General features: G+C 39.0%; 1 protein-coding gene across 3 annotated transcripts in view; it reads left to right on the top strand.

The window, feature by feature from the left end:
* Nucleotides 1-427: 427 nt before the first annotated feature.
* Nucleotides 428-27,607, top strand: part of SLC9C2 (solute carrier family 9 member C2 (putative)) — a 90,919-nt gene continuing 63,739 nt past the window's right edge. The window contains exons 1-7 of one of the 3 annotated variants that reach the window (XM_020902250.2): nt 428-1,880; nt 2,942-3,147; nt 10,121-10,221; nt 13,017-13,145; nt 15,210-15,375; nt 23,237-23,353; nt 24,454-24,615. In XM_020902250.2, coding sequence (XP_020757909.2) covers nt 3,012-3,147; nt 10,121-10,221; nt 13,017-13,145; nt 15,210-15,375; nt 23,237-23,353; nt 24,454-24,615 — 811 coding nt within the window. In that variant the 5' untranslated portion in view covers nt 428-1,880; nt 2,942-3,011. The remainder of the gene's footprint in view (nt 1,881-2,941; nt 3,148-10,120; nt 10,222-13,016; nt 13,146-15,209; nt 15,376-23,236; nt 23,354-24,453; nt 24,616-27,607) is intronic. The other 2 variants (XM_020902251.2, XM_020902252.2) reach the window with 2 other exon arrangements.

Consider the following 27,607-nt stretch of genomic DNA (forward strand, 5'->3'; position numbering starts at 1 on the left):
AGATGGAGTTTGGGTGAGACTGACTGGGAAGCCTCTCAGTTCTCCACTCTCAAAATCATCAAAGTATTCAACTGGCTCTACCACAAATCAGAAGTGTCGAAGTTTTAGTCACTCAGTTCTGACTCTTTGTGACCCCATGGACTATAGCCTGCCAGGCTCCTCTGTTCATAGAATTCTCCAGGCAAGAATACTGAAGTGGGTTGTATTTCCTTCTCCAGGAGATCTTCCCAACCCAGGGATCAAACCCGGGGTCTCCTGCATTGCAAGCAGATTCTTTACCATCTGAGTCACCAAGGAAAGTACTATACCAAAAAAGGTGAAATATAAATTTATTATTGCCTTTTTTTTAGCTTTATGGGAAATATTGTTGTGAGAGAAATTTGATCACCTCTGTGTATTCTAGTTATGTGCTATCTCTAGCTCTCAGAATCATATGTAATCTAGAGCTGAGTCTATGAATTTTGTTTGGGGTTTCTTGAGGTATGGGTATTTTTTCCAAAAGCCATGGAGAATCTGACTTTTAAAATGTAAAAACTGCATGACTCTTACCTGGAGGGTCTAGGTGAACCCAGTGAGCCTGAGGGGATAGCAGTTGGATAAGAACTAGACAGAACTGGAGGGACATTACTCAGAGTGATCTGAGTCATGACAGTTTAGGAGAGAAATCAAGGTGACAAGCAATAGAGATGAGGTTAAGATGAATATGGGAAAAAGAGCAGTGAACTTGGTAACCAGAAAGGCTCAATAAGGGCAGGTTGGGAATGAGTAAGGAATGGGTCTCTCAGGAGACAGCCTGTGTACAAGACAGCTTTTAGAAAAGCATAGTCCTCAGGATTTATGGTAGGAATGGGTCCAGTGACATAAAAGAACTACACCAGACAACAGCAACAAAACGTTGTAAAGGAAATATTTTGGGAGAATGGTGTGTGAGTGCTAGTGGTGGTTGTTGCAGTCAGTGCAGACATAGAGCTGTTGACTGAAACCACTTAGTCTCAAGAAGGAATTGGGGCTTCTATGTGTCAGAATTTCCTTGATACAGTGATGGAGAAGATCAATGATAGATGAAGTCATCTCATTGTGGTGGTGTTATCCTCGGTGCCCTGATTAGTGTGGCACAGGAATGAGAGAGTAGAATTTCATTGTCACAGAATAACTCTCTTCAAAGTAAACTACAAGTTGATTAATAACTGGTTCATTTGTTTAAATTTATACTGTATTTGGTTTTAATGATCAGATTTGGCATAAAAAAAATCACATTGGGCATCACAGAATTTGGGATGCGTTTGTCCTATGAAGAATGTCCTATGTAGCCTATTTGTCATTGGCTTTTGGTTTCTTCAAATCAAGGACCAAAAGCCAATGACAGAGGAGTTAAGGAGAAAAGGGGGAGTGAGAAACTCCATGGAAAAGAAAGGAGAGGCAGAAAAAGAGAAAATAGAAAAGGATGAATGAAAAAATCAGAAGGGAGACAAGGCAGTTGAAAAGGATTAAGGTTGAAGAAAGAAAACCAGAGTATATATTAAACCATATAGGAGGAAGTTCTGTCTACACGGTCAATGACCATTTCAGCCATTAAACCAGCAAAGAAAATCAGTTAAAACAGTTATGTGTATAGACACAGCTTGAGCATTAAGAAATGCAAGTTTCCCTGGGGACACTTAAGCTTCTTCTGGATTGGGGGTGGGCATAATGGTTGTAGCCAATCAGAATGAAAGTAAGTTGGGAAGCAACCAATAGGAATTAGGCATGGAAATAGCTTTCAGTGTGATATCAGTTGGCAGTACTGTCCCTGGCAAACAGATGCAGAGCTGAGCATTTTATGTGATTTTCAGTGCCTTCACCTTGGTTTCAACTCTGAACCTGCTTAGCCTTGGCTGAAGGTATTGTTGGTTTTGAAAGTTTGGAGAACTTGATTTGGGAGCAAGGCTGTCCTGACAAGTTGGGTAGTAGGCTGTGAAGGTGCCGAGGATGTGGGGTGCTGCTGGAGGGACAGGTTTCAAGATAAGTGTTTTGAATCCCATTTCTGGGCCATCTTCCACTTCACGTCAGAACCACTGTGACTTTCAGACCCAACAGATGCAAAGCAAAGATCCAGAAATTATCAGGGATACTTCAGGAACCTCTAGGAATTTTAGATTAAGGGTAGCTGCAAGGGAGAGAAAAAGAGAATGAGTTCTCAGGACCTTCACATCTATTTATGCAGACTAGGTCCCACCCAAGGGCAGCAGCTTGAGGGGGGTGGGTTGGGTCCTGGGGTTGAAATCAGCCTGTTATTCACATGCTAAGCTGTGTGCCCTATTGTTAGCAAGGGGAACTTTTTCTAATTCACTCAAAGCTACCATATGATCAGACCTCAACTTTTGTCTTTTTCCTTTGTTTTTAGGTTATTCACATCCTTCTGCACCCCCATCCTTAACCAATAGGACTCAATTTTGACCTGTTTCCCATTTGCCATTTTGGAGTTGGAGGGGCCTGAGAGTTGAAAAAGGGGCAAGAAATTGCAATAGTAGAAGAAAATTCTAGAATGATTTGTACTCCCAGAGAAAGAGTTCTTCCTCAAAGAGTTCATCCAGTACTTATGGAGAGCCTGTTATGTGCCACATGCTGTGTGCACAGCCTTAAGGAAAATTAATAGTTTGCCCTGACCCTCAAGAAACTCCCTGTTCCATGGGGAAGACAAACATTACCATATTGTACAATAAATGGTACATGCAAAAATCAATACCATCTCTCCCCGATACATGTGTAGCAGTATCAGGAAGAAACACAAACACTGCTCTTAGTGTTCCCATAGAACGTTCTTGGAGCAGAGGTGGAACAGGAGGTATTAATTTGTACCTTATGGGCGCAGATCTGAGTGTAGCATGATCTTAGGTAGAAAGAATGTGGATGGATTGGATCCTGGCCAGTCACATGGTCTTCTTTTTTGTGTATCATACAGGTTAGTTTGTACTAGTGAAAGTGTCAACAGTAAATCTCATCCAGGTTCATCAACTGGGACTGATAAAACAATGTCAAAAGCTAATGTGTCCTTCTGGGTACAAAAAGAAGGTAACAGACCTGATTTACTCTGTGGAAGGGCCGCTGACTACCCTGTTGTAAAGGGACATTTCCTGATTCTTGTATGGTCCACGCTTGTTTTGGGAGGTAGGTGATTGTTTTTTACATCTCATCTTTCCTCTGACCTCTGAACCTTTGCAGAAAGTGATCACAATTACAACAAAAGAAGAAAACCAATGAGATTATATAAAAAGTCTGATCTCTACTATGCTCCTTCATTCATTCAGTGACATTTGCTGAGCATAGCAGTGTGGAGGATATGAAAGTTCTTAGCCTCAAGGAGAGTTTTCGTGGGGGAAACAGGCAGACACATAATTGCAATGCAGTGTCATTATTATAACTGTAAAGGTATAGTCCAGAATCTCTGGTAACAAAGGAGAGGGAGAGCTTTACACTGCCTGGCTTCATTCTTGCCTGCCAGGCCTAACTTGACGTAAATATCTGGGATGAGGGGAGGGCAAATAGAACCCAGATACATGGTTCACAATTTGCTTAGTTAACATCTTCACTTTTGTCCATTCTTCTATGACTTTTGATGTGATTTTTCTTTAGGGAAGATGTACCATTCCACCCCCTTGGGAGAATTAGGAAAAGTTTCACCTCTAAGGTCTCTTACACAATGATAAAGTATTCAATAGGCATGAAGAATGATATTCATGCAGATAAAATAACATATTAAAAAACAGATGCTTTATTACATAATTCAACACTAGTGATTAGAGAACATTTTCTAGTTCCCTCAAAAATTTTTTCATTTGGGCAAAATGTCAGTTGGTTTAAAATGCTTTCTGGAACAAAAGTAAAAGTTTTAGTTGCTCAGTCGTGTCCAACTCTTTGCCACCCCATGGTCTGTCTGTCCATGGAATTCTCCAGGCAAGAATACTAGAGTGGGTTGCCATTCCCTTCTCTAGGGGATCTTCCCATCTCAGGGGTTGAACCCAGGTCTCCTGTATTTCTGGTACATTCTTTACCAGGGAAAGCTGGTACAAAGACTACAAAGAAGCAACAAAGCAAACACCCATGAAGAACTTCAATTTTACTCCCATTAGGGAGTGAAATTGCTTTCTCTGGGGTTTTTAAAATGCTCATCATCAACCTTGGTCCCTTTTGGTACAATGAATTGCTGCTGACTATGAATCTCACTAGCTTTAGATCTTTTATGATTACATAGAGACAGGTGCTCCAGGCAGTAAAGGGCATTGCAGAAATTGCTTGAGAAACATTTCTTTGGCTAACCTTATGCATATGTATTCAAAAAATATTTACTGATGTGTCATGACCTGTAGGTGAAAGGCAAGAAATACAGACTCTGAGATGCCAATGAGTCTCACCTTAGGCATAAGTTAACTGGATTGTAGTCTATGTATTGCCTCTGGAAGTGATGAGCTGAATAATCTTAGAGTAGGAAGTTTTAGGGGCTTCCTGGGTAGTGCTGGAGACGTGGGTTTGATCCCTGGGTTGGGAAGATCCACTGGAGGGGAGCATGGCAGCCTACTCCAGTATTCTTGCCTGGAGAATCCCATGAATGGAAGAGCCTGGTGGGATACAGTCCATGGGGTTGCACAGAGTTGGACACAACGGAAATGACTTAGCATGCATGCACGGAGGGAGTTTTAAGGCAAGAAGCTTCATATAAACAGAATAGCTAGTGTCTTTTGACACTTAATTGGTAAAGGAAGCTTTCCCTATGATTAGATTCATTTAAAAGTATTTCTGGTGTTTAAGAAAACTATAGAATATATGTTACTATAGCTTAGGATGAGTAGTGATTAACAGGTAGTAAGACATTGCAAGGTGGTGGAGTAGGAGGACGTGTGTTCATCTTCTCCTGTGATAACTCCAAAATTACAACTCACTGCTGAACAACCATTGGCAGGAGAATGTTGGATCCCACCGAAAAAAGATACCCCATGTCCAAGGGCAAAGGAGAATCCCCAGCAAAATGGTAGGAGGGGTGAAATCACACTTAGAATCAAACCCCATACCTGCTAGAGATGCTTGGAGGGCTCAAATAAAATGTTCTGTGTACCAAGAGATGCCACAGAGACTGAGCCAGACCTGCCTTTGAGTGTTTGAGTGTCTCATGTGGAGGTACGGGTCAGCAGCAGTGGCCTGCCACAGGGGCAGGGGCTCTGGGTGCAGCAGACCTGGGTATAGCATAAGCCCTCTTGGAGGAGGTCGCCATTAACCCCACTATAGAGCTGCCAGAACTTACAAAGGACTGGGGAAACAGACTCTTGGAGGGCACAAACAAAACCTTGTATGCACCAGGACCCAGGAGAAAGGAACAGTGACCCCACAAGACACCCAGACTTGCCCGTGAGTGTTCAGGAGTCTCTGACAGAGGCTTGGGTCAGTAGTGGCCTGCTGCAGGGTCAGGGGCACTGAGTGCGGCATTGTGTGCATGGGATCTTTTGAAGGAGGTCCCCATTATCTTCATTACCTCCACCATAGTTTGGCCTCAGGTCAAACAACAGGGAGGGAACACAGCCCTGCCCATTAATAGAAAATTGGATTAAAGGTTTATGGAGCATGGCCCCACTCATCAGAACAGACCCAGTTTCTCCCTCAGTCAGTCTCTGCCATCAGGAAGCTTCCGTAAGTCTCTTATCCTTATCCAAGAGGGCAGAGAGAATGAAAACCATAATCACAGAAAACTAATCAAACTGATCACATGGACCACAGCCTTGTCTAACTCAGTGAAACTATGAGCCATGCCGTGTAGGGCCACCCAAGACAGACAGGTCATGGTGGGGAGTTCTGACAAAATGTGGTCCACTGGAGAAGGGAAGGGCAAACCACTTCAATATTCTTGCCTTGAGAACCCCATGAACAGTATCAAAAGGCAAAAAGATAGGACACTGAAAGATGAACTCCCCAGGTCAGTAGGTGCCCAATATGCTACTGGAGAAGAGTGCAGAAATAACTCCAGAAAGAATGAAGAGATGGAGCCAAAGCAAGAACAACACCCAGTTGTGGATGTGACTGGTGATGGAAGTAAAGTCCAATGCTATAAAGAGCAATATTGCATTGGAACCTGGAATGTTAGGTCCATGTACCAAGGCAAGTTGGAAGTGGTCAAATAGGAGATGGCAAGCTTGAACGTTGACATTTTAGGAGTCAGCGAACTAAAATGGACTGAAATTGGTGAATTTAACTCAGATGACCATTCTACCTACTACTGTGTGCAAGAATCCCTTAGAAGAAATGGAGTAGCCATCATAGTCAACAAGAGTCTGAAATGCAGTACTTGGATGCAGTCTCAAAAACGACAGCATGATCTCTGTTTGTTTCCAAGGCAAACCATTCAGTATCACAGTAATCCAAGTCTATGCCCCAACCAGTAATGTTGAAGAAGCTGAAGTTGAATGGTTCTATGAAGACCTACAAGACCTTCTAGAACTAACACCCCAAAAAGATGTCCTTTTCATTATAGGGGACTGGAATGCAAAAGTAGAAAGTCAGGAGATGGCTGGAGTAACAGGCAAATTTGGCCTTGAAGTACGAAATGAAGTAGGTCAAAGGCTAATAAGAGTTTTGCCAAGAGAACACAATGGTCATAGCAAACACCCTCTTCCTACAACACAGAGAAGACTTATACATGGACGTCACCAGATAGTCAATACTGAAATCAGATTAATTATATTCTTTGCAGCCAAAGATGGGGAAGCTCTGTACATTCAGCAAAAACAAGACCAGGAGCTGACTGTGGCTCAGATTGTGAACTCCTTATTGCCAAATTCAGACTTAAATGGAAGAAAGTAGGGAAAACCACTAGACCTTTCAGGTATGACTTCAGTTAGTTCCCTTACAATTATACAGTGGAAGTGAGAAATAGATGTAAGGGATTAGATCTGATAGAGTGCCTGAAGAGCTATGGATGGGGGTTCATGACATTGTACAGGAGGCAGTGATTAAGACCATCCCCAAGAAAAACAGAAATGCAAAAAGGCAAAATGGTTGTCTGAGGAGGCCTTACAAATAGCTGAGAAAAGAAGAGAAGTGGAAAAAAAAAAAAAGAAAAAAAAAGAGAAGAGAAGTGAAAGGTAAAGGAGAAAAGAAGAGATATACCCATTTGAATGCAGAGTTCAAAGAATAACAAGGAGAGATAAGAAAGCCTTCATTAGTGATCAATGCAAAGAAATAGAGGATAACAATAGAATGGGAGAGACTAAGGATCTCTTCAAGAAAATTAGAAATGCCAGGGGAACATTTCATGCACAGATGGGTACAATAAAGGACAGAAATGGCATGGACCTAACAGAAGCAGAAGATATTAAGAAGAGGTGGCAAGAATACAAAGAATCAGTTCAGTTCAGTTCAGTCACTCAGTTGTGTCTGACTCTGCGACCCCATGAACTGCAGCACGCCAAGCCTCCCTGTCCATTACAGACTCCCAGAGTCCACCCAAACCCATGTCCATCGAGTTGGTGATGCCATCCAACCATCTCATCCTCTGTCGTCCCCTTCTCCTCCTGCCCTCAATCTTTCCCAGCATCAGGGTCTTTTAAAACGAGTCAGCTCTTTGCATCAGGTGGCCAAAGTATTGAAGTTTCAGCTTCAACATCAGTCCTTCCAATGAACACCCAGGACTGATCTCGTTTAGCATGGACTGGTTGGATCTCCTTGCAGTCCAAGGGACTCTCAAGAGTCTTTTCCAACACCACAGTTCAAAAGCATCAATTCTTTGGTGCTCAGCTTTCTTTATAGTCCAATTCTAACATGCATACACGACCATGGGAAAAACCATAACCTTGACTAGATGGACCTTTGTTGACAAAGTAATGTCTCTGCTTTTTACTATGCTGTCTAGGTTGGTCATAACTTTCCTTCCAAGAAGTAAGCGTCTTTTTATTTCATGGCTGCCATCACCATCTGCAGTGATTTTGGAGGCCCCCAAAATAAAGTCAGCCACTGTTTCCCCATCTATTTGCCATGAAGTGATGGGATCAGATGCCATGATCTTAGTTTTCTGAATGTTGAGCTTGAAACCAACTTTTTCACTCTCCTCTTTCACTTTCATCAAGAGGCTTTTAAGTTCTTCTTCACTTTCTGCCATAAGGGTGGTATCACCTGCATAGCTGAGTTTATTGATATTTCTCTCATGTTTATTCTGTGTATAAAATATAAAACATTGATATTTTATACACAGAATAACTGTACAGAAAATATCTTAATGACCCAGATAACCACAATGGTGTGATCACTCTCCTTGAGCCAGACATCTTTGAATGTGAAGTCAAGTGGGCCTTAGAAAGCATCACTAAGAACAAAGCTAGTGGAGGTGATGGAATTCCAGTTGAGCTATTTCAAATCCTAAAAGATGATGCTGTGAAAGTGCTGCACTCAATATGTCAGCAAATTTGGAAAACTCAGCAGTGGCCACAGACTGGAAAAGGTCAGTTTTCATTCCAATCCCAAAGAAAGGCAATGCGAAAGAATGCTCAAACTACTGCACAATTGCACTCATCTCACATGCTAGGAAAGTAATGCTCAAAATTCTCCAAGCCAGGCTTCAACAATACATGAACCTTGAACTCCCACGTGTTCAAGCTGGTTTTAGAAAAGGCAGAGGAACCAGAGATCAAATTGCCGACATCTGTTGGATCATCAAAAAAGCAAGAGAGTTCCAGAAAAAAACATATACTTCTGCTTTATTGACTGTGCCAAAGCCTTTGACTGTGTGGATCACAACAAACTGGAAAATTCTTAAAGAGATGGGAATACCAGACCATCTTACCTGCATCATGAGAAATCTGTATGCAGGTCAAGAAGCAAGAGCTAGAACTAGACATGAAACAGCAGACTGGTTCCAAATAGGAAAAGGAGTACATCAAGGCTGTATATTGTCACACTGATTATTTAACTCATATGCAGAGTATATCATGCAAAATGCCAGGATGGATGAAGTACAAGCTGGAATCAAGACTGCTGGGAGAAATATCAAAAACCTCAGATACACAGATGACACCACCTTTATGGCAGAAAGCAAAGAACTAAAGAGCCTCTTGATGAAAGTGAAAGAGGAGAGTGAAAAAGTTGGCTTGAAACTCAAGATTCAGAAAACTAAGATCATGGCATCTGGTTCCATCAGTTCATGGCAAATAGATGGGGAAACAACTCAAACAGTGGCTGACTTTATTTTGGGGGGCTCCAAATCACTGCAGATGGTGACTGCATCCATAAAATTAAAAGACCCTTGTTCCTTGAAAGAAAAGCTATGACCAACCTAGACAGCATATTAAAAAGCAGAGACATTACTTTGCCAACAAAGGTCCATCTAGTCAAGGTTATAGTTTTTTCCAGTAGTCATGTATGAATGTGAGAGTTGGACCATAAAGAAGGCTGAGTGTGGAAGGATTGATACTTTTGAACTGTGGTGTTGGAGAAGACTCTTGAGAGTCCCTTGGACTGCAAGGAGATCCAACCAGTCCATGCTAATAAACGAGATCAGTCCTGAGTGTTCATGGAAGGACTGATGCTGAAACTGAAACTTCAATACTTTGCCCACCTGATGCGAAGAGCTGACTCGTTTGAAAAGACCCTGATGCTGGGAAAGATTGAAGGCAGTAGGATAAGGGAATGACAGAGGATAAGATGGTTGGATGGCATCACCGACTTGATGGACATGAGTTTGAGGAAGCTCTGGGAGTTGGTGATGGATAGGGAAGCGTGGCGTCCTGCAGTCCATGGGGTCACAAGGAGTCTTATACAACTGAGCGACTAACCTGAACTGCTACTTTGAGGATAGGAAATTTCATTTTCATAATTTCTCTTCATCAGATCCAGAAGCAAGATACCCAGATAGTGCCACTGGGTTGGCAAATGGGAGATTGTTGGAACTTCAAAATTTTCCAAATTCACATGAGTGCAGTCTCACTATTTGTGTCTTATACTAAGAGATAGCGTTATATAACAGTTGTCAGTTATTTCTTCATAATGATATGACATTCAGAGGAAGTTTAAAATCAAATACCTAAAGAGAGATAATAATAAATAGTTTTAAAACCATACCTTATGTCCAAATAACACATACATGTATTTTTTATTTTTTTTTTAGGACTTCTGAGGGCATTTTTAAAGAATTCTGAAGTCATTGTCTTGACGATTCTTTCTCTATTTGGATTTTTAATAGGACAACTGGCCTACGATTTTGTTGAGGTAACTTACATACGATAAACTAGAGGATAGACTAAAGATCAAAGACCAAAAATAGGTCAACTCCTGTCTCCATACCTGAATGAATGGATTTTTTTTTATGTGAACAGCTACTGAGAAAAGTTTATCTAGTATTAAAGTTTTTGAAAATGAAAAACCATTCAAGAAAGGAAACATGAATTAGAGAGGCTTAAAATAGTAATTTGAAAGTGAGTAAATCTAATTGCCTTCTTGGATTCTTCACCATCTGCCTTTGGTCCTTGCTCCTGTTTCCTTTCTCTGTACATACAACTGGACTCTCTCATGTTATTGCCTTTAACACCTGCAGGGACTCTAGTTACCAAAGGCTCAGTTACTGTCATGATGGATTATGATTACTCTTTTCTAACTGCCAGATTAAGTGCAAAACATACATCCTACAAAATATGACTTTGATCCAAGAAAAACTTTGTTAATTTATTGACACGATTTTAAATGTACAGCAGCAGAGTTCAGTTCAGTTCAGTTCAGTCGCTCAGTCGTGTCCGACTTTTTGTGACCCCATGAATCACAGCACGCCAGGCCTCCTGTCCGTCACAAACTACTGGAGTTTACTCAGACTCATGTCGATCGAGTCAGTGATGCCATCCAACCATCTCATCCTCTGTCATCCCCTTCTCCTCCTGCCCCCAATCCCTCCCAGCATCAGGGTCTTTTCCAATGAGTCAACTCTTCACATGAGGTGGCCAAAGTATTGGAGTTTCAGCTTCAGCATTAGTCCTTCCAATGAATATTCAGGACTGATTTCCTTTAGGATTGATTGGTTGGATCTCCTTGCAGTCCAAGGGACTCTTAAGTGTCTTCTCCAACATCACAGTTCAAAAGTATCAATTCTTCCACACTCAACCTTCTTTATGGTCCAGCTCTCACATCCATACATGAGTGCTGGAAAACCATAGCCTTGACCAGATGGACCTTTGTTGGCAAAGTAATGTCTCTGCTTTTTAATATGCTGTCTAGGTTGGTCATAACTTTTCTTCTAAAGAGTAATTGTCTTAATTTCATGACTGCAGTCACCATCTGCAGTGATTTTGGAGCCCCCCAAAATAAAGTCAGCCACTGTTTCAGTTGTTTCCCTATCTATTTGCCTTGAAGTGGTGGGACCAGATGCCATGTCTTCTTTTTTTGAATGTTGAGTTTCAAGCCAGCTCTTTCACTCTCCTCTTTCACTTTCAAGAGGCTCTTCAGTTCTTCGCTTTTTGCCATAAAGGTGGTGTCATCTGTGTATCTGAGTTTTTTGATATTTCTCCCGGCAATCTTGATTCCAGCTGTACTTCATTAAGCCTGGCATTTCGCATGATGTACTCTGCATATAAGTTAAATAAGCAGGGTGACAATATACAGTCTTGACGTACTCCTTTCCCAATGTGGAACTAGTCTGTTGTTCCATGTCTGGTTCCAGCTGTTGCTTCTTGTCATGCATACAGGTTTCTGAGGAGACAGGTAAGGTGGTCTGGTATTCCCATTTCTTTAAGCATTTTCCACAGTTTGTTGTGATCCACACAGTCAAAGGCTTTGACATGGTCAATAAAGCAGAAGTAGATGTTTTTCTGGAATTCTCTTGCTTTTCTGGTGACCCAACGGATGTTGACAATTTGATCTCTGGTTCCTCTGCCTTTTCTAAATCCAGCTTGAACATCTGAAAGTTCACAGTTCACAGTACTATTGAAGCCTGGCTTGAAGAATTGAGAATTTTGAGCATTTAGGATTGTAAAAGCCTCTTGTTATTCTTTGAAACACCACCACTACAACTAGCATCTTTTGAGTGTTATCTGTGTGCCAGACTCCCTTTTAAGTTCTTTGGTTTTTTAATTTTAATATTTTATTAACTTACTGTGCGTCCTAAGTCACTTCATTGTGTCTCTTTGCAACCCTATGGACCATAGCCCATCAGGCTCCTCTGTCCATTTGATTCTACAGGCAAGAAAACTGGAGTGAGTTGCCATGCCCTCCTCCAGGGGATCTTCCCAACCCAGGTTTCAAACCCACATTTCTTAACATCTCCTTCCTGGCAGGCAGATCCTTTACCACTAGTCCCACCTATGAAACCTGTATTAACTTATTAACTCTTGAGTTAATTTCTCCTCAGAGCAATCCAATGAAAGTAGGTACTCTTTTCCCATTTTACTGATGAGGAAGCTGAGGCACAGAGATGTTAAGTAGTGAAGATTAAACTGTTGATTGGGCCAAAGACTTTTTAGGATATATTTACTACACTTCAGTCATTGTTGCTGTGTTTTCTATTTATCTGTATATAACCTTCATGATTTATATCCTATATATACAATCTATACTATTATCCATGTATTATTTTTATCTACTTAATTCACTGAAATATTTTAAAATCCTAAGCAAATGTCTGTGAAATCACGAGTACCCATGCAAAGGTCTTTCTCCCACTCTTACACAAATTAAAATAATTACCTAACAGTCAAATAAAAAAGTACCACCTAAAATCACCTTGGGGTAACTGATGGTGAATTACCATTTTTGAAAACACTGATTAGTTACCACAAGCAATGTTTACATAGCCTAAAGTCACACGTATTTCTGGTGAATAGAGGACTATGCATTTATCTCATGTGGATGGTTAGATCAAGAAATCTACCACAAGACCCCCAGGATTGGCATTGTAGGTTATCTCTCATTAGTTGCAAATTGGAATATTGTAAAATTCATATTGTGGCAGATCATCAACCTAATTTCTAATACTTCAAAATGGTAATAAAGTAATTTTTTGTTTGCCTTTGTTTAATTAGATGCACCAAATTGTCTACCCTCTTCTAAGAACATCAAGTTTTTCACTTTATTGTTATTTTTCACCTTTAATTATATTTATGGCTGCTTTGGATGTAGACTTCTATATACTCAAGAATGTGTTTTGGCAGGTAAGAACACATTTTAAGACAAAGTATGGTCCATTATTCCTTATTCATGTTGACAGAGAATCTGTCTAGAGAGATTAATAATTCACCAATCTCACATTAATGTTTCACCAATCTCACATTTTTAGTTGTTTGACTCTTTTTGCTGTGCAGAATCACTAATTAAAGAGAGTTGAGGGGAGGGAGAAGGAATAAATATTTGCTGATCTGTAACTAAGATTAGTTACTGTGACTAAGACACTGAGTTAATATCATCTCCATTTCGCGTAAGACAAACTATAGTTCAGAGGTCACAACACTGACCAATGGAAGAGCCTGGGTCTGAACCCACCCCTGACTGCCTCTCAGCTGTGTCTGTAGATTTGTCCATTTTCCATTTTATGCCTTCCTCTTTCTTTGTTAATCATGTTTGCCAGATTATTTTTCTTTTCAAATTGTTTTATTTTCTTTTATTTATTTATTTTTATTTTCTTTGATTTTATTCTGTACTTTTTTTAAATATCTTGAGCTAGGTATTGTTGATTGACTTTTAGCTTCTTTTATTGTTGTTATTTTGTGTGTTTAAAGTTTGAAATTTTTCAGTAATAACTTTTTAGCTTCACCCCACATGTTTAACTCTTTAGTATTTTCACTCAGCAATAAAAAAGAAACAGAATATTGATAAGTAGAATATGGAAGAATTTCAGATGTATTATGATAAAAGATGGAGAAGGCAATGGCAACCCACTCCTGTACTCTTCTTGCCTGGAAAATCCCATGGACGGAGGAGCCTGGTGGGCTGCGGTGCATGAGGTGGCTACGAGTCGGACACGACTGAGCGACTTCACTTTCACTTTTCAGTTTCATGCATTGGAGAAGGAAATGGCAACCCACTCCAGTGTTCTTGCCTGGAGAATCCCAGGGATGGGGGTGCCTCGTGGGCTGCCGTCTATGGGGTCGCTCAAAGTCGGACACGACTGAAGTGATTTAGCAGCAGCAGCAGCAGCATGATGAGAGAAAGAAACCAGGCTAGAAGGGTACCTATGGAATAATATAATTCCATACATAGAATTCCTTTCCTTCTAGCAAAAGCAAATAAATACTTTGGAAAACAGATCATTGGTTGCCAGGGAGCAGGATGAGGGAAGAAATAAAGTGGCAGCATGAAGAAATTTTTGAGTGTGATGGATCTGTTTTGTTTTTTCATTGTGGTCATGTTTACCTGACTACATGCATTTGTCAAAACTCATATAACTATTCAGTCAGAGAATGAATTTTACTGTATGTAAGTTAAAGATAAATTTTTTAAAGATCAAAAGAAATAGATTTGAATTTACCCATCCCATGTGATTTTGTACTTTTAATTTATAATGCTTTTCCTTTGCTTTTCCTCATTCTTTTTCCCTTTCTCAGTCAATTGATTCAATTTTCTTTATTATTTAAAAAATTTTTTCTTTATTTTTTTTCCTTCTTGTGGTTTAAAAGTTTTGCATTCTATTGCTCTTTTTTAAGGCAGGCATTGTTGATTGCCTGTCCCTTTCTTTCTCAATAATGGAGTGATTTACTGTATGTATAGTATGGTAGTGGGCCGAGTGTGAAATAGTGCTTATTTCCTGACATCCCTGACAGGTGTGGTTGTGTCAGAAACCTATTGGGCAACGAAATGTATACAACAGTTTGCTAACTATGGATTTTTCCAGAAAGCCCTTAATAAGGGGACCGAGTCAGCTGGGGTGTAGTTTTCGTCCATTGTTGCCTGCCTGGAGCCCTGTAGATCATTACTGTAGAAACAAGGAAATGCTTTGTATGGAGGCAAGAAAAATTTGCACTCCATCTTAGAACATTTTGATGTGGAAAGCTATTAATCTTGAATAGCAACAAGAAAGATGGGTGCATTGATCTTCTCATAGGTAGAATTGTTTGGAAGGGATGGTTTCATTGAGGCAGGTAAACTAGAATACCTTTTAAAGTTATCTTTCTGAGTAATTGTATAAAATATATAGCAAGATCTGATTCTTACATGAGTAAATGCAGTCATGCCATGCTTACATGTCAAATTTAATACTGTATTGTGAATTGGTTTCACAGGTCTTCTTAACTGGATTAATTAGCTTTGCTACAACATTCATCATAATTGGATATGTGGTTCTGAAATTCAATAAACATTCATGGGATTTGGAGTCTTGCCTCCTCTTTAGCATGGCCCTTGGCATTACAGATCCTATTTATTCTGTGAATTCACTGAAAACTATTGGTATGTTGGATTTATTTCTCTCTCTTATTTTGAAGATATGAGGATAAATTTCCTTTTGATAATATTCTTGAGTGAATGGTGCATCCAGCAGAGTAGCCATTTTGTGCTGTTTTTCTTGGAGGAGTATGCAAAATCAATAAAGCAACCCAGGATCTGGGATAAATAATCTGAAATAATTTTTTTCAAGGAGAAAATGTTGTCTTTCTAGAAGATGGTTAAAATTGGTATTCTATTCCATTCCACTGAGTTCTAAGCCACAAGCTAGAGATTTGGCACTATATCTTTGCAGCACTTTTCAAAAGTCCTGGGTGCTTCTTGTCAGAAAGGCCTTTATTTTAAAGTAGCTAGCTTTGGGCAGGTGGGAGAGGGAGCTTATTTAGAAGTAATGAAGTGAAAGTATATTCTGACAAATATGTTATTCAATAAAAGCTTATTCCCAAGAGGGCTAGGGGTTCTGAACTACTTGCCATATTATTTGGTAAAAGATAATTTCACTCTGAAATAGCTGTTGTCGTGTTTTATTCACACAGCAGTAAAAAAAACATAACGTGGTTAGATGCTGTTATTTCTGATTTTGACTCAGAAATATTTAACCAACCAATTTTAAGGTTTCAATTATATTTAGTGGAAATATATCATTTTATGATTAGGGTGGGACACCTACCTTCTGGCAGGTGATATCCCCTTCTATACGTATTTATACTTACAGTTGAGAAAACATAAGAGGTTTTGACACTTTTGCTGGTGATACTATAAATTGTCACCGGATATTTCTCAAAGAGTCTGACCCTATCTTCTTTTTCTCTCTCATTTTTCCCTGTAGGTGCAATATTTTTCTGTCTTTTCTCCATCTGTTTTTCTCTCTAAGCCATTTGTATTTGCCACTTGTTTTATTCACCTCATTATATTCCTGCTCCCCTTTCTGCAATCTCTTAACTGTAAGAGGCTCTAATAAACTATAAACTTTATTTATTGCAGTTTCTATATTCAAAAAATTTTTCAAATAGAGAGTAGAAAGTCTTCCATTTCTTTACAAGAAAACTATTAAAGGTATTTGACTCTTAGTTGATATTTTCTTTATGCCAGTTATACTCAGATGTTACATAGTTCTGGATTCATTGATGTCTTTACCTTTGTGTGAATTAGATAAAAATGATCCTCTATCTAATTGTTGTAATACATTATCTTTTTTAAGGAAAAAATATATATTTTTTGCCATGTGCCTAAAATTGCCAGAATATATTAGGAAATGGCAGTTCCTACACTGTGAGTGTTTCTTCATTTGATGTGGTGCTCTGGAGCACTGTGAAACCTGCAGAGTCTGAGTCTGAGGTGGACTGACTCACTGAAAAAATAATGAATGTTCACATACAAGTTAAAAGGAACCTGTCTATTACCTATTTTAAAAGAACGCAAAGGCTCAAACAGTTTTTACTTTAAAATGAATCTGAACTAGGAGCTTGTAAAGGGATAAAATACAAAGTTTTAGTATGACTTCAATTTAAGTAAAAGGAATTATATGCTTCGAGAATGCCTTCCACATTCAAGTGGTTTTATCTGAGTCATGGAATTACAGATGATTTTTTGTTTTATTATTTCCTTTTAAAAATTTTACAGTGAATTAATGTATATAAGTTAGTTCACATTAAGCCAATAAAAATGTGGGGAGTAATTCTTGTGGTATTTTACTATTAAAAATAACTATACATCAAATTCAAAACTTTATACAGTAAACCTTATGCTCTACTTGCTCCTGGTTGACTTATTGAATCTAAGGGAAGAACTAAAGGATTTCTTGACCAGCTAAATCAAATGTGCCAATAGCCTTCAAACCCGTTTAACCAGTATTTTGTGTCTTCTGTCATATAGTCAGAATTAATAGCAAGTAGTAGTATAAGATAATTATAATTTACCTTGCCTTTTATTTTCTTTGCTTTCTAAAGAAAGAAAGCAAATTAAAATTGGCTACAATAATGAGGCACAAAGAAAAGAAATAAACAGCCCGAATATTGATCCATAATCAGGCACTGAGTTATCAGAAATTCTGTATCATCCTGGTATCTATCCTATCTTTCAGAGGGTTTTTGTAAAGATAGAATCTTTATAATCTGATATTTCATATACTCAGATCAAACACTGTAAAGCAGAGATCTGCTGTCTTTTCAACTATGCATAGTATCTTAGAAATAGTAATAATGAGAACCCTCAGCTATATATTTTTAATTATTTTGTGTTTCAAAATATCAAAGGGAAAAAATTAGAATCTTCATCAGATCATTTCTGCTTGCATTAAAAAAGTGTTGTTTAATGTGATCAGTTTGGATTTTAATGCAATGAAATATATTAAATAGCTGCTTTTAAAAAACCATGTAGTTGTATAATTCTTTCTATATCATTTTGTATTTACATTAGGCTGCATAATGCACCATTATGTGTCATATGTTCTTAAATTTGAGTTTATGCTTTTAAGTAAAAGAAGTCCAGGGCTGGCCTGTAGTTCCATGAAATCATTGAGGACACTGGATTCCTTTATATAACTCCTGTAGTTAAGATGGAGTAACAGGATCAGGTCTGTGAAGGATGGGTGCTGGAGAAGAGTTGGTTGATGACATGTTATAAGTTGACCAAGATGAAAAGGGAACATTTCCCAAGGACAGAAAAGGCTTTGAGGTATATGAGAGGGTAATGATGACAAAATATTAGTTAATATATGTTGAGTATTGACTATGTGACAGTCAACATGCTTAGTATTATATACTTTGTTCATTTTTGTGCTCACGATAACACTTTTTGGTTAGTACTATGAAAGGCAGAATAGCTTAGTGTTTTGGCTAGTAGACAGGAAGTTATAACCCCATCTCTACCCCTTGCCAACTATATGCATGCGTGCTAAATCGTTTCAGTCTTGTCTGACGCTGTGTAACCCTATGGACTGCAGCTTGCCTGGCTCCTCTGCCCATGGGATTCTCCAGGCAAGAATACTGGAGTGGGTTGCTATGCCCTCTTCCGGGATCTTCCCTACCCAGGGATCAAACCCAAGTCTCTTGTGTCCCCTGCATTGGCAGGAAGGTTCTTTACCACTGGTGTCGCCTGGTAAGCCCCTACCAACTCTGTGATCTTGGGCAAATATCCTAACCTATATTTACCTCAATTTTCTCATCAGTAAATGAGGGTAATAACAATTTATACCTCATGAGGTTGTTAATGAGTAATCAATGAGATTATGTAAATCTTAAAGAATTGCTATTCTTATTGAAATACTTCAAAAGTAGATAACTGAGATTCTCCACAGTCTTAATTTAACAAAGATTCAGAATTGGACTTGAATTTAAAATCTCCAGTGTTAATGCCACCGCTGTTGATTTAGTTTCATTTAAACAACATCATATGTCTTTTAATTAGTGTTCTTATTTGAAATGTGTCTTTTAACACTTAACTTGAATTTAATTTGTATCTTTATTAAAGTTTTAGAGTTAAATGATATATTAGTAAATTTGCTAATAAATTTATTACTCACTCAGTTCAGTTGCTCAGTTGGGTCTGACTCTTTGTGACCCCATGGACTGCAGCACACCAGGCTGCCCTGTCCATCACCAACTCCTGGAGCTTGCTCAAACTCATGTACATCAGGACGGTGATGCCATCCAACCATCTCATCCTCTGTCGTCCATTCTCCTTCCACCTTCAATCTTTCCCAGCATCTGGGCCTTTTCCAATGAGTCAATGCTTCGCATCAGGTGGCCAAAGTATTGGAGTTTCAACTTCATCATCCGTCCTTCCAATGAATAATCAGGACTTATTTCCTTTAGGATTGACTGGTTTGATCTCCTTGCAGTCCAAGGGGCTCTCAAAAGTCTTCTCCAACACCATAGTTCAAAAGCATCAAGTCTTTGGCACTCAGCTTTCTTTATGGTCCAACTCTCACATCCATACATGACTACTGGGAACACGATAGCTTTGATTAGAGGTACCTTTGTTGGCAAAGTAATGTCTCTGCTTTTTTTTCTTCCAAAGAGCAAGGGTCTTTTAATTTCATGGCTTCAGTCACCATCTTCAGTGATTGTGGAGCCCAGGAAAATAAAGTCTGTCACTGTTTCCATTGTTTCCACATCTATTTCCCATGAAGTGATGGGACCGGATGCCATGATCTTCATTTTTTGAATGTTGAGTGATTTCATTAATATTTGCTATATAAATAAATGTCTTTGTTAAATTAAAAAATATGAAGTAACAGAGACTAGACTTACCTTTCTACCTGAGCCAACTAAAAAGCCAGACAAAATATATGAAAATGAAAAATAGTTCTCAGATAATGGACACCAGGCCATGCGGGACAGTAATACTCAAGAAAGGAAAAAAGAAGTATGTTTTTGATTGCCCTTACCATAGCTTAATTACCTGGAGAGAGTTTCTAGGTCTTTGTGCAGGGAAAGGTAACCTCTGGAACTTGGTAGTTTCTTTGAGTTGAGGAGACCTAGAGTTGGGAGTCCAGGAAGGCCAAAGCAGTGAAAGTTCATGGGGCAAATTGCTGCAGGAATGAAAGCTGTACTGAAGAAGGAATTTTGAGAGCTACCCACTTGAGTCTTTGGGTGAGGGAGTGCTCATTAGTGCATGCATGTGAAGAAACTGCACAATGCTAGGAATGAAAACACTCAAAGGATCAGAGGGAAAAATCCCTTTCATGTTCACTACAGCCAAAGTGGAAAACCATAATAATTCATAGGACATCAGGTAAAGGACTCCAAAGGCTATTGCCTCAGTAGCGGGGAAAATTAACCTTTGACTAAAGGCTGCTCTGGCCCTACCTAACAAATCTAAAAAACAAGCCTCAAAAGGGTCAAATTGTTTCAAAGTAACAACTGCATTACAAAGCAAAGCTCAAGAATATGAGAATACAAAAACATACAGCACCTGATTAGGTAATAATACAGTTAAGTTATCTTAATAAAAAATTGGAAGACATGCAAAGAAGCTGAAAAAATGGCCCATAAAGTGTACATAAACAAGTAGAAATAGACCTAGCAATGCTGCAGATGGTAGATTCAATAGACAAATATATTAAGACACTTGTAACTATATTCCATTGGTTCAAAAAATTAGAAAAAGATTGAGTATGGGGTAGAATTTGCTCCTGTCAGCTTAAGAGAGCCAGTTTTTAAATCAATAGGAATTTTGCAAGCCAGTGGTTAAACTTTTGGTAGCTTTGAATTAGTTATGGTAGGAGTGTTTACATATTCAGTTGGCAAATGCTACAAATCAGTACAAATGAGGCCTTTTTTGATTTTGGAAAGCTGGTTTATCAGTACACCACTGGACATGGTAGATATAAAAGAGACCTAAATAAAACTTCTAGAGATGAAACCCACAATGTCTGAGATGAAAAGTACACTGGATGGAATCAGATTAGACACAGCATAAGAAAGGATTAGTGAACTTAAAGTTCAAAGCTCAGTCGTGTCCGACTCTTTGTGACCCCATGGACTGTAGCCTGCCAGGCTCCTCTGTCCATGGGATTTTCCAGGCAGTATGGATTTTCCATACTGGAGTGGGTTGCCATTTAGTGAGCTTAAGATGTAGTAATAAAAACTATCCAAGATGGGCTTCCCAGGTGGCACTAGTGGTAAAGAACCTCCCTACCAATGCAGGAGACATAAGAAATGCAGGTTCAATCCGTGGGTCAAGAAGATTCTCTTGGAGGAGCGTATGGCAACTTACTCCACTATTCTTTCCTGGAGAATCCCATGGACATAGAATCCTGGCAGGCTACAGTCTATAGGGTCACAAAGAGTCAGACACGAATGAGGCGACTTAGCATGCACAAGATGAAGGACAGAAGAAGGCTGAAAGAATAAGCAAACATTAGTGAGCTGTGGGGCAACTTCAGTGCCTTAATATACAAGTTCCTTAAAGAGAGGAGAGAAAGCAACAAAAACTATTTGAAGAAATAATGGATGAAAAATTTCTAAATTTGATGAGAACTATAAACCACAGACTCAGGAAGCTCAGCAAACTCCAAGCCCAAGAAATACAATTGAAAACTATACCATGGCACATAAAAATCAAACTCCTAAACATTAGTGGTAAAGAAAAAGTTTCAAAGGTAACCAGAGGAAAAAAAGACACATTATATACAGAGACACAAAACGAATAATGATAACAGACTTCTCTTCAGAAACATTGCAAGCCGAAAGATGGTATGCAACACTTTTAAAATCCTGAAAGAAAAACACTGCCAGCTTAAAATCCTCAGAGAAAATATCTTTCAAAAGTAAAGGAGAAATAAAGACTTAAATATAAAAGCTGAAAGAATTTATCACTAACAGACCTGCACTACAAAAATGTTAAAGAAGCCTTTCAGGCTGAAAGAAAATGGAACCAGATGGAAAATTTCATCTGCAAAAAAGAATGGAAAGCACCATAATTTTAAACCGATGGGAAAATATGACTTTTTCTTATTTTTACTCTTTTTAAAAGATAATATTTAAAGCAAAAATGGTTGCTGTCTATTGTGGGGTTTATTTATCTGCTCTTTCCCTTTGTGTATGGCATCCATCCTCAGTATTACAAGTTGACTGCTAAAGTTCCTGCTATCATTCAGTATTTCAGGCAGGAAATGGAAGAAGAACAAGGGATGGAAAGATGTTCCTTTCAGCCAAGTCACCTCTCCCTCCAAGGAGTTTCCCAAAAGTTCCACTCAGTGACTTCCACTTATATCTCAGTGTCCACTCTTAGAAGACCAGGAGTTGGGGAATGGTTATCATCTAGCTGAGCACATTGCCACCCTGAGTAAAATCAGTCTTGTTACCAAGAACAGAGGATAGATATTAGATGGGCAGGTACCAATCACTGTCATCCTTCTTGCAAATTGTATAACAGTAGGCAGTTAATTTGATTATATTTTCTATTAAACTGTTGGTAAATGTTAAATGTCAATAACATTTTATATTTAATTTTTAAATACCAGCCTTATTGATATGTAACCCACACATCATAAACTTCACCCTTTTAAGTTATAAAATTCAGTGGTCTTTAGTAGATTTACAGTTATGCAGGCATCTTCACTACTTAATTTTAGAACATTTTCATTAACCTCAAAAGAGATCTCATGCCTGTTAGCAGTCATTCATTCTCATTCCCTCCTCCCCTAAGTTCCTGGCAACCAGTATTCTATTTTCTGTCTATGAATCTGCATATTCTGGACATTTCACATAAATCAAACCATACAATATGTGATTTCTGTGTCTGGTTTCTTTCACTTTGTAATTTTTTTAAAGGTTCATCCATGTTGTAACATGTATCAGTACTCCCTTTTTGTGGATGAGTAATATTCCATTATAGGGATAAATCACCTATATTTATCTGTCTAGCAGCTGATAGACTTTGTATTGTTCCCACTTTTTTCCTGTTATGAAAATGCTGCTATGACTGTCCATGTACACATTTTTGTGTGGACATATGTTTTCAGCTCTTTTGGGTATATGTCTAGGAGCAGAATTGCTAGGTCATATTTTATACTTATTTCTAAAATGTGGTTCTTTTGGAGTCTAATGATTCATATTTATTCAAGCTGAATGTAGTGACCTGAGAAGTGCTTTGTCTCATTTTGAAGTTCTAGCATGCTTTGATGCAATGGATGCTTCAAGATGTGTCATTACCATGTGCCTTTGCCACTGGAGATGCAGAAGGCACAATGGAGAAGTTAAAAAATGGTAATCATGATTATCTTATAGATCCATCACAGTAATGACTGCCTTCTTTTTTTTTTTCTAGAATATTCCTTCTCTTCTGTTTTTGTATTTCCTGTGAAAGAGCATCATTTTCATGCACCGTACTAAATTATGTTTTATATTTCCATTTCCAGGCATTTCTAAGATGTATACTGATATCATTAGAGGAGAATCAATGATCATCTGTGGCTTCACATCCATTTGTTTTTCAGTTTTTCAGAGAGGCATACTTCAGATGTCCAGCTTTAGAGGTAAGAGCATTTTTTTCTCTATTTCTTTTCTTTTTTTTTTTAATTTTTAAATTTTTGGCTACCCTCCATGGCATGTAGGACCTCAGTTCCCTGACTGGGAATTTAACCCATGCCCCCTGCATTGTTAAGGTGGAGTTTTAAAGGGAAGTCCCATCTGTGTATTTTCTAAAATCATTCTTATGTAGTCCATTTTAATTCATACCAAAATTAAAATATATTCAAGATGTCTTAACTTTGCTGCTTCCCCTATTCTTTAGTTATGGACCAATTAAAATAGTATATCAGGTAACAAGAAAATAATTGCCACTGTGTGTTTCCTTAGATTAGAGGGGAAAGTTGTTAAAGAAATGATCTCAACATGCACGTGCACACACACACACAGTTGTGTCATCTAGCTCAGATTAACCTCTTTGCTAGACCAATCTGGATCTCAGTGAGTAAATGTTAAGAATTGATTTTCACATTGTTATACAACAGAAAGAAACAACACTGTAAAGCATTTATCCTCCAATTAAAAAAAAAAAAAAGAATTGGCTTGGTCCTGAGTTTGAGTCTGAGGGTGAAAGTAGTACTGGGGAGTCAGGTTCTAGAAGTGATAATGAGCAGAAGTTGCAAATAGGCTGCAGGCTTGTGGGGATCCTGAGCACGGTGTGCTTGGCCCTGACATAGTTTGTAAAAAAAAAAAAAAAAAATTGTATTTAAACGTAGTTTGGCTCAATATTCACTCACCAGGTGTTTTTTTCACCTTTATCGGTTCAGTTCAGTCACTTAGTCCTGTCCAACTCTTTGCGACTCCATGGACTGCAGCACACCAGGCTTCCCTGTCCATCACCAATCACATTTATGCTCTGCCTAACTCCTGAGAGCATTTGAGTCCGCTGTCCCCAGATAAGCAAACCTCAAGCTGCAGACTGTGGGGGAATATATCCTCAGAAAGCCTCTTTTGCCAGGCTTTCATGGGAAAGAAACTTCCATCTGCTGAAGAACAAGGTCCCCACTCAGAATCTCGAGAGCAAACCGACGGGGATTGCCCAAATGCCATTAATAAAAGAAAAAATAATTAGAGTTCACCTTTCTTTTTTCTTATTTCCTTTTTCTAGAGTTGCATGTAATTGTGGGCCTCACCTTGGACATTTTGGGGAGCATAGTATGTGGATATTGGTGTGCAAGGCTCATTCAGTTTATATTGACTGACCTGTTCAGCAATACACTGACCAATATAATTTTTTGCATCTCAATGGTGTACATGACTTTCTACATTGGTAAGACAGAAACAGATACAAAAATTCCATCCTTGATGTGTATTTTATGTTTTTAAATTTTCCCTTGTTCTTGAATCCAGCTTCCTCCCAACAGCTTTTCTGCTTTTTTTTTTTTTAAATGTGGCTCCTTTGTGTGTCTTGTCATACTATCTTTCTGCCACCTCTAGCTCTTTCCTGGACTGTCTTAACATATCCTAAATTTCAACTCTTCTCTTGCACTCCTCCTCCATGTGGTTACTCTCTTATTCTTTTTTAACTCTAACCTTTGACATTACATTTATTCCCTGGCAGTCCCCTGGAAGAGGAAACAGACCTGAGCCAATTTCTGCTCTGACCCTTAGCAACCCATCTCTAAAATGAGAAAGCTAGGAGAGAAGCTCCTGAGATCTTTTCCAGTTCAGCAATACCCATTCAGGGGGTACCAGAGTGAGGGGGCCATGTAAATGGCAGCCCTTACCTGAGGCTAGGAGGCAGGAAAGGAGTTGGAGAAATCAAGTATATCTACCTCTGGAAGAAAAGCAGGACAGAAGACTAATCACAGGAATCAGAGTGCCTAAATTCTAGTTTAGTCCAGTGAGATTGGGAACTAAAGTTTTTACCCCATTGACTGAGGTAACCAGTCCCCCAAAGCCATAGCAACTATGGTAAAAACATAGCCAAATTCTGCTTCTCCTCTTAGCTCACACAGTGGAGCAATTCCATCCGTGAAAGACCTCAGGTATCAAGAGGTTAATTTTCCCTCTTTTCACCTCCAGTTACCAAACAGCACTGCTTTCTCTTAAGATAAAGTGCTACCTATTGTTGCTCACCACCCCAAATCAGTAAAATTACAGAAAAACATTCACTGAAGACTCATTTCCTTACTCTCTTCCTTTCCCCCCTCCCTTCTGTCCCTGTTATGAATGCCTTAAGTGCCTGAAGAAAAGAAGTTAATTTAATAGTTCCTTTTTTTCCCTCTTGGGCCGTAAGTTCCTTGAGACAGAGCTGTCTCTTATCCATCTTTATATTTATTCTTTTCTTTGTTCCCTGAGTCAAGCCCAATGCTTGCCATAGGCCCAATAATAATTAAACACATGTTGGTTGAATAAACTATTAGTCCTTAAAGAGCTTGAAAGTTAGGCAGATTTCACTTCAAACCTGAGTTTTACAGTTTATTAGCTTGGTAACTTTGGAATATTACTTAACCTCTTTACACTTCAGTTAGTTCCTCATCTATAAATGTAATATAATACAGCCTAATTTAGAGGGGTGCGCCAGGCGTTAGTGAGGTAGTATGTGTCGTGTGACTCACTCATGCTGGTGTCCTGGAGGTAACTTTGACTGGCTCACGAGAGCTGACTGTCCACATCTCTTCCCGGCACTTTATTCAAGTGACATAACTTGGGTGTAGCTTGAAATAGGCCTTAGTGGGACCATGGAAATTGGCAGACACAATCAATTGTTTTTTTTTTTTTACCACCCAGATTGCTGCTGATAAACATTTACCAACATGCCACTGGGCTCAAGGTAGAGCAGCCAGTATATGTTGATTACTTTACCCTTTCCTCCTAATTCATGTAGGTGCTCTTGGTCAAGTGCTTGAGAGGTCTGGAGTAGATGCTCCCTCACTTGCTCTCAGAAGGAATCTCTGCTACAAAGCCTTGATCTTGGACCCCCTAGCCACCAGGCTGTGAGATAATACATTCTTGTTGAAGATACTTTGGTAACAGCCCCAGGAAATGAATACCCGCTCCCTCATCCATTACACTTTGCTCTGCTTCAGGAATTAAAAACAATTTTCTGGCCGTTCTCTCCTCTTATACTTATTCAGATCCTGACAACAAAAGTCAGGAACAGACAGTTCTAAGGAGAAGTTCCATTGCCAGAAAGCTAGACATAGATAAAATTTTTATTTACACATTCTCTAACATGACATTTCTGTCGTGTTATCTAATTTTATTTTTTTTCTTCACTAACGAACACATTGTTAACTGGCTTGAATCCAGGGAGTGTCTGATTGAGGTTTGAACCTCATCTCTTCGAGCACATGTAGTAATTTCCATTTTTGTCTCGTTAAATCCACAGTACCTGGGGTTTTAGAAATCACCTGTGTCAGCACATTTGTTCTTTTTTCATAAAATAAAATAGTCAGGAAATTGTACAGACTTTGCCACATAGACAAAAGACACATTGGAACATTGTTGGTTGACAGGTCATATAGCTAACAATGTTAATATATCAGCCCACGGGAAAAATTTTAGTCTTGGGACCCCATGGACTGTATCTTGCCAGGTGCCTCTGTCTGTGGGATTCTCCAGGCAAGAATAGTAGAGTGGGTTGCCATTTCCTTCTCCAGGGGATCTTTCCGACCCAGGAATCGAACCCAGGTCTCCTGCATTGCAGGCAGATTCTTTACTGACTAAGCTATGAGGGAAGCCCCCAAAGTGCAAGTATTAGTCACTCAGTTGTGTCCGACTCTTTGCAACCCCGTGGTATGTCCTTGGAATTCTCCGGGCAAGAATACTGGAGTGGGTTGCCATTCCCTTCTCCAGGGGATCTTCCCTACCCAGGGATCAAACTCAGTCTCCTGCATTGCAGGCAGATTCTTTACCATCTAAGCTACCAGGGAAACCCTAGTGTATAAAAGGCACTTTAAGAGAGTCATCGTATAATTCATGTAAGATGATGGGTTGTGTGTAAGTCTAGGCCAGAGGTACAGCAAGAGTGGTGGTGAGAGGGGTCTGTTATAGCAGAAGCAATATTTTATCAAGTGGCATTGGTCAGAATTTCTGGTGAATGGAAACAGATTTTAGTCAGTTTTATTGTTTTAAAAAATTATTGTTATTCCTTTCTTACGTGTTCCAAGGCTGACTGTTCTCACTCTTTTTTTATGTCATTGGTCTAGGCTATAAATGTCAAAGGACTCTGGTCATGACCCTAACATTTTCTTGTTGGGAAACATCCATTCCTGAATCCTGTTGTTTTTAGGAAACAAAATCCCTTTGATTCTCCT

This window comes from Odocoileus virginianus, chromosome 11, assembly GCF_023699985.2.
Source record: "Odocoileus virginianus isolate 20LAN1187 ecotype Illinois chromosome 11, Ovbor_1.2, whole genome shotgun sequence".
In the NCBI taxonomy this organism is placed as follows: Eukaryota; Metazoa; Chordata; class Mammalia; order Artiodactyla; family Cervidae; genus Odocoileus; species Odocoileus virginianus.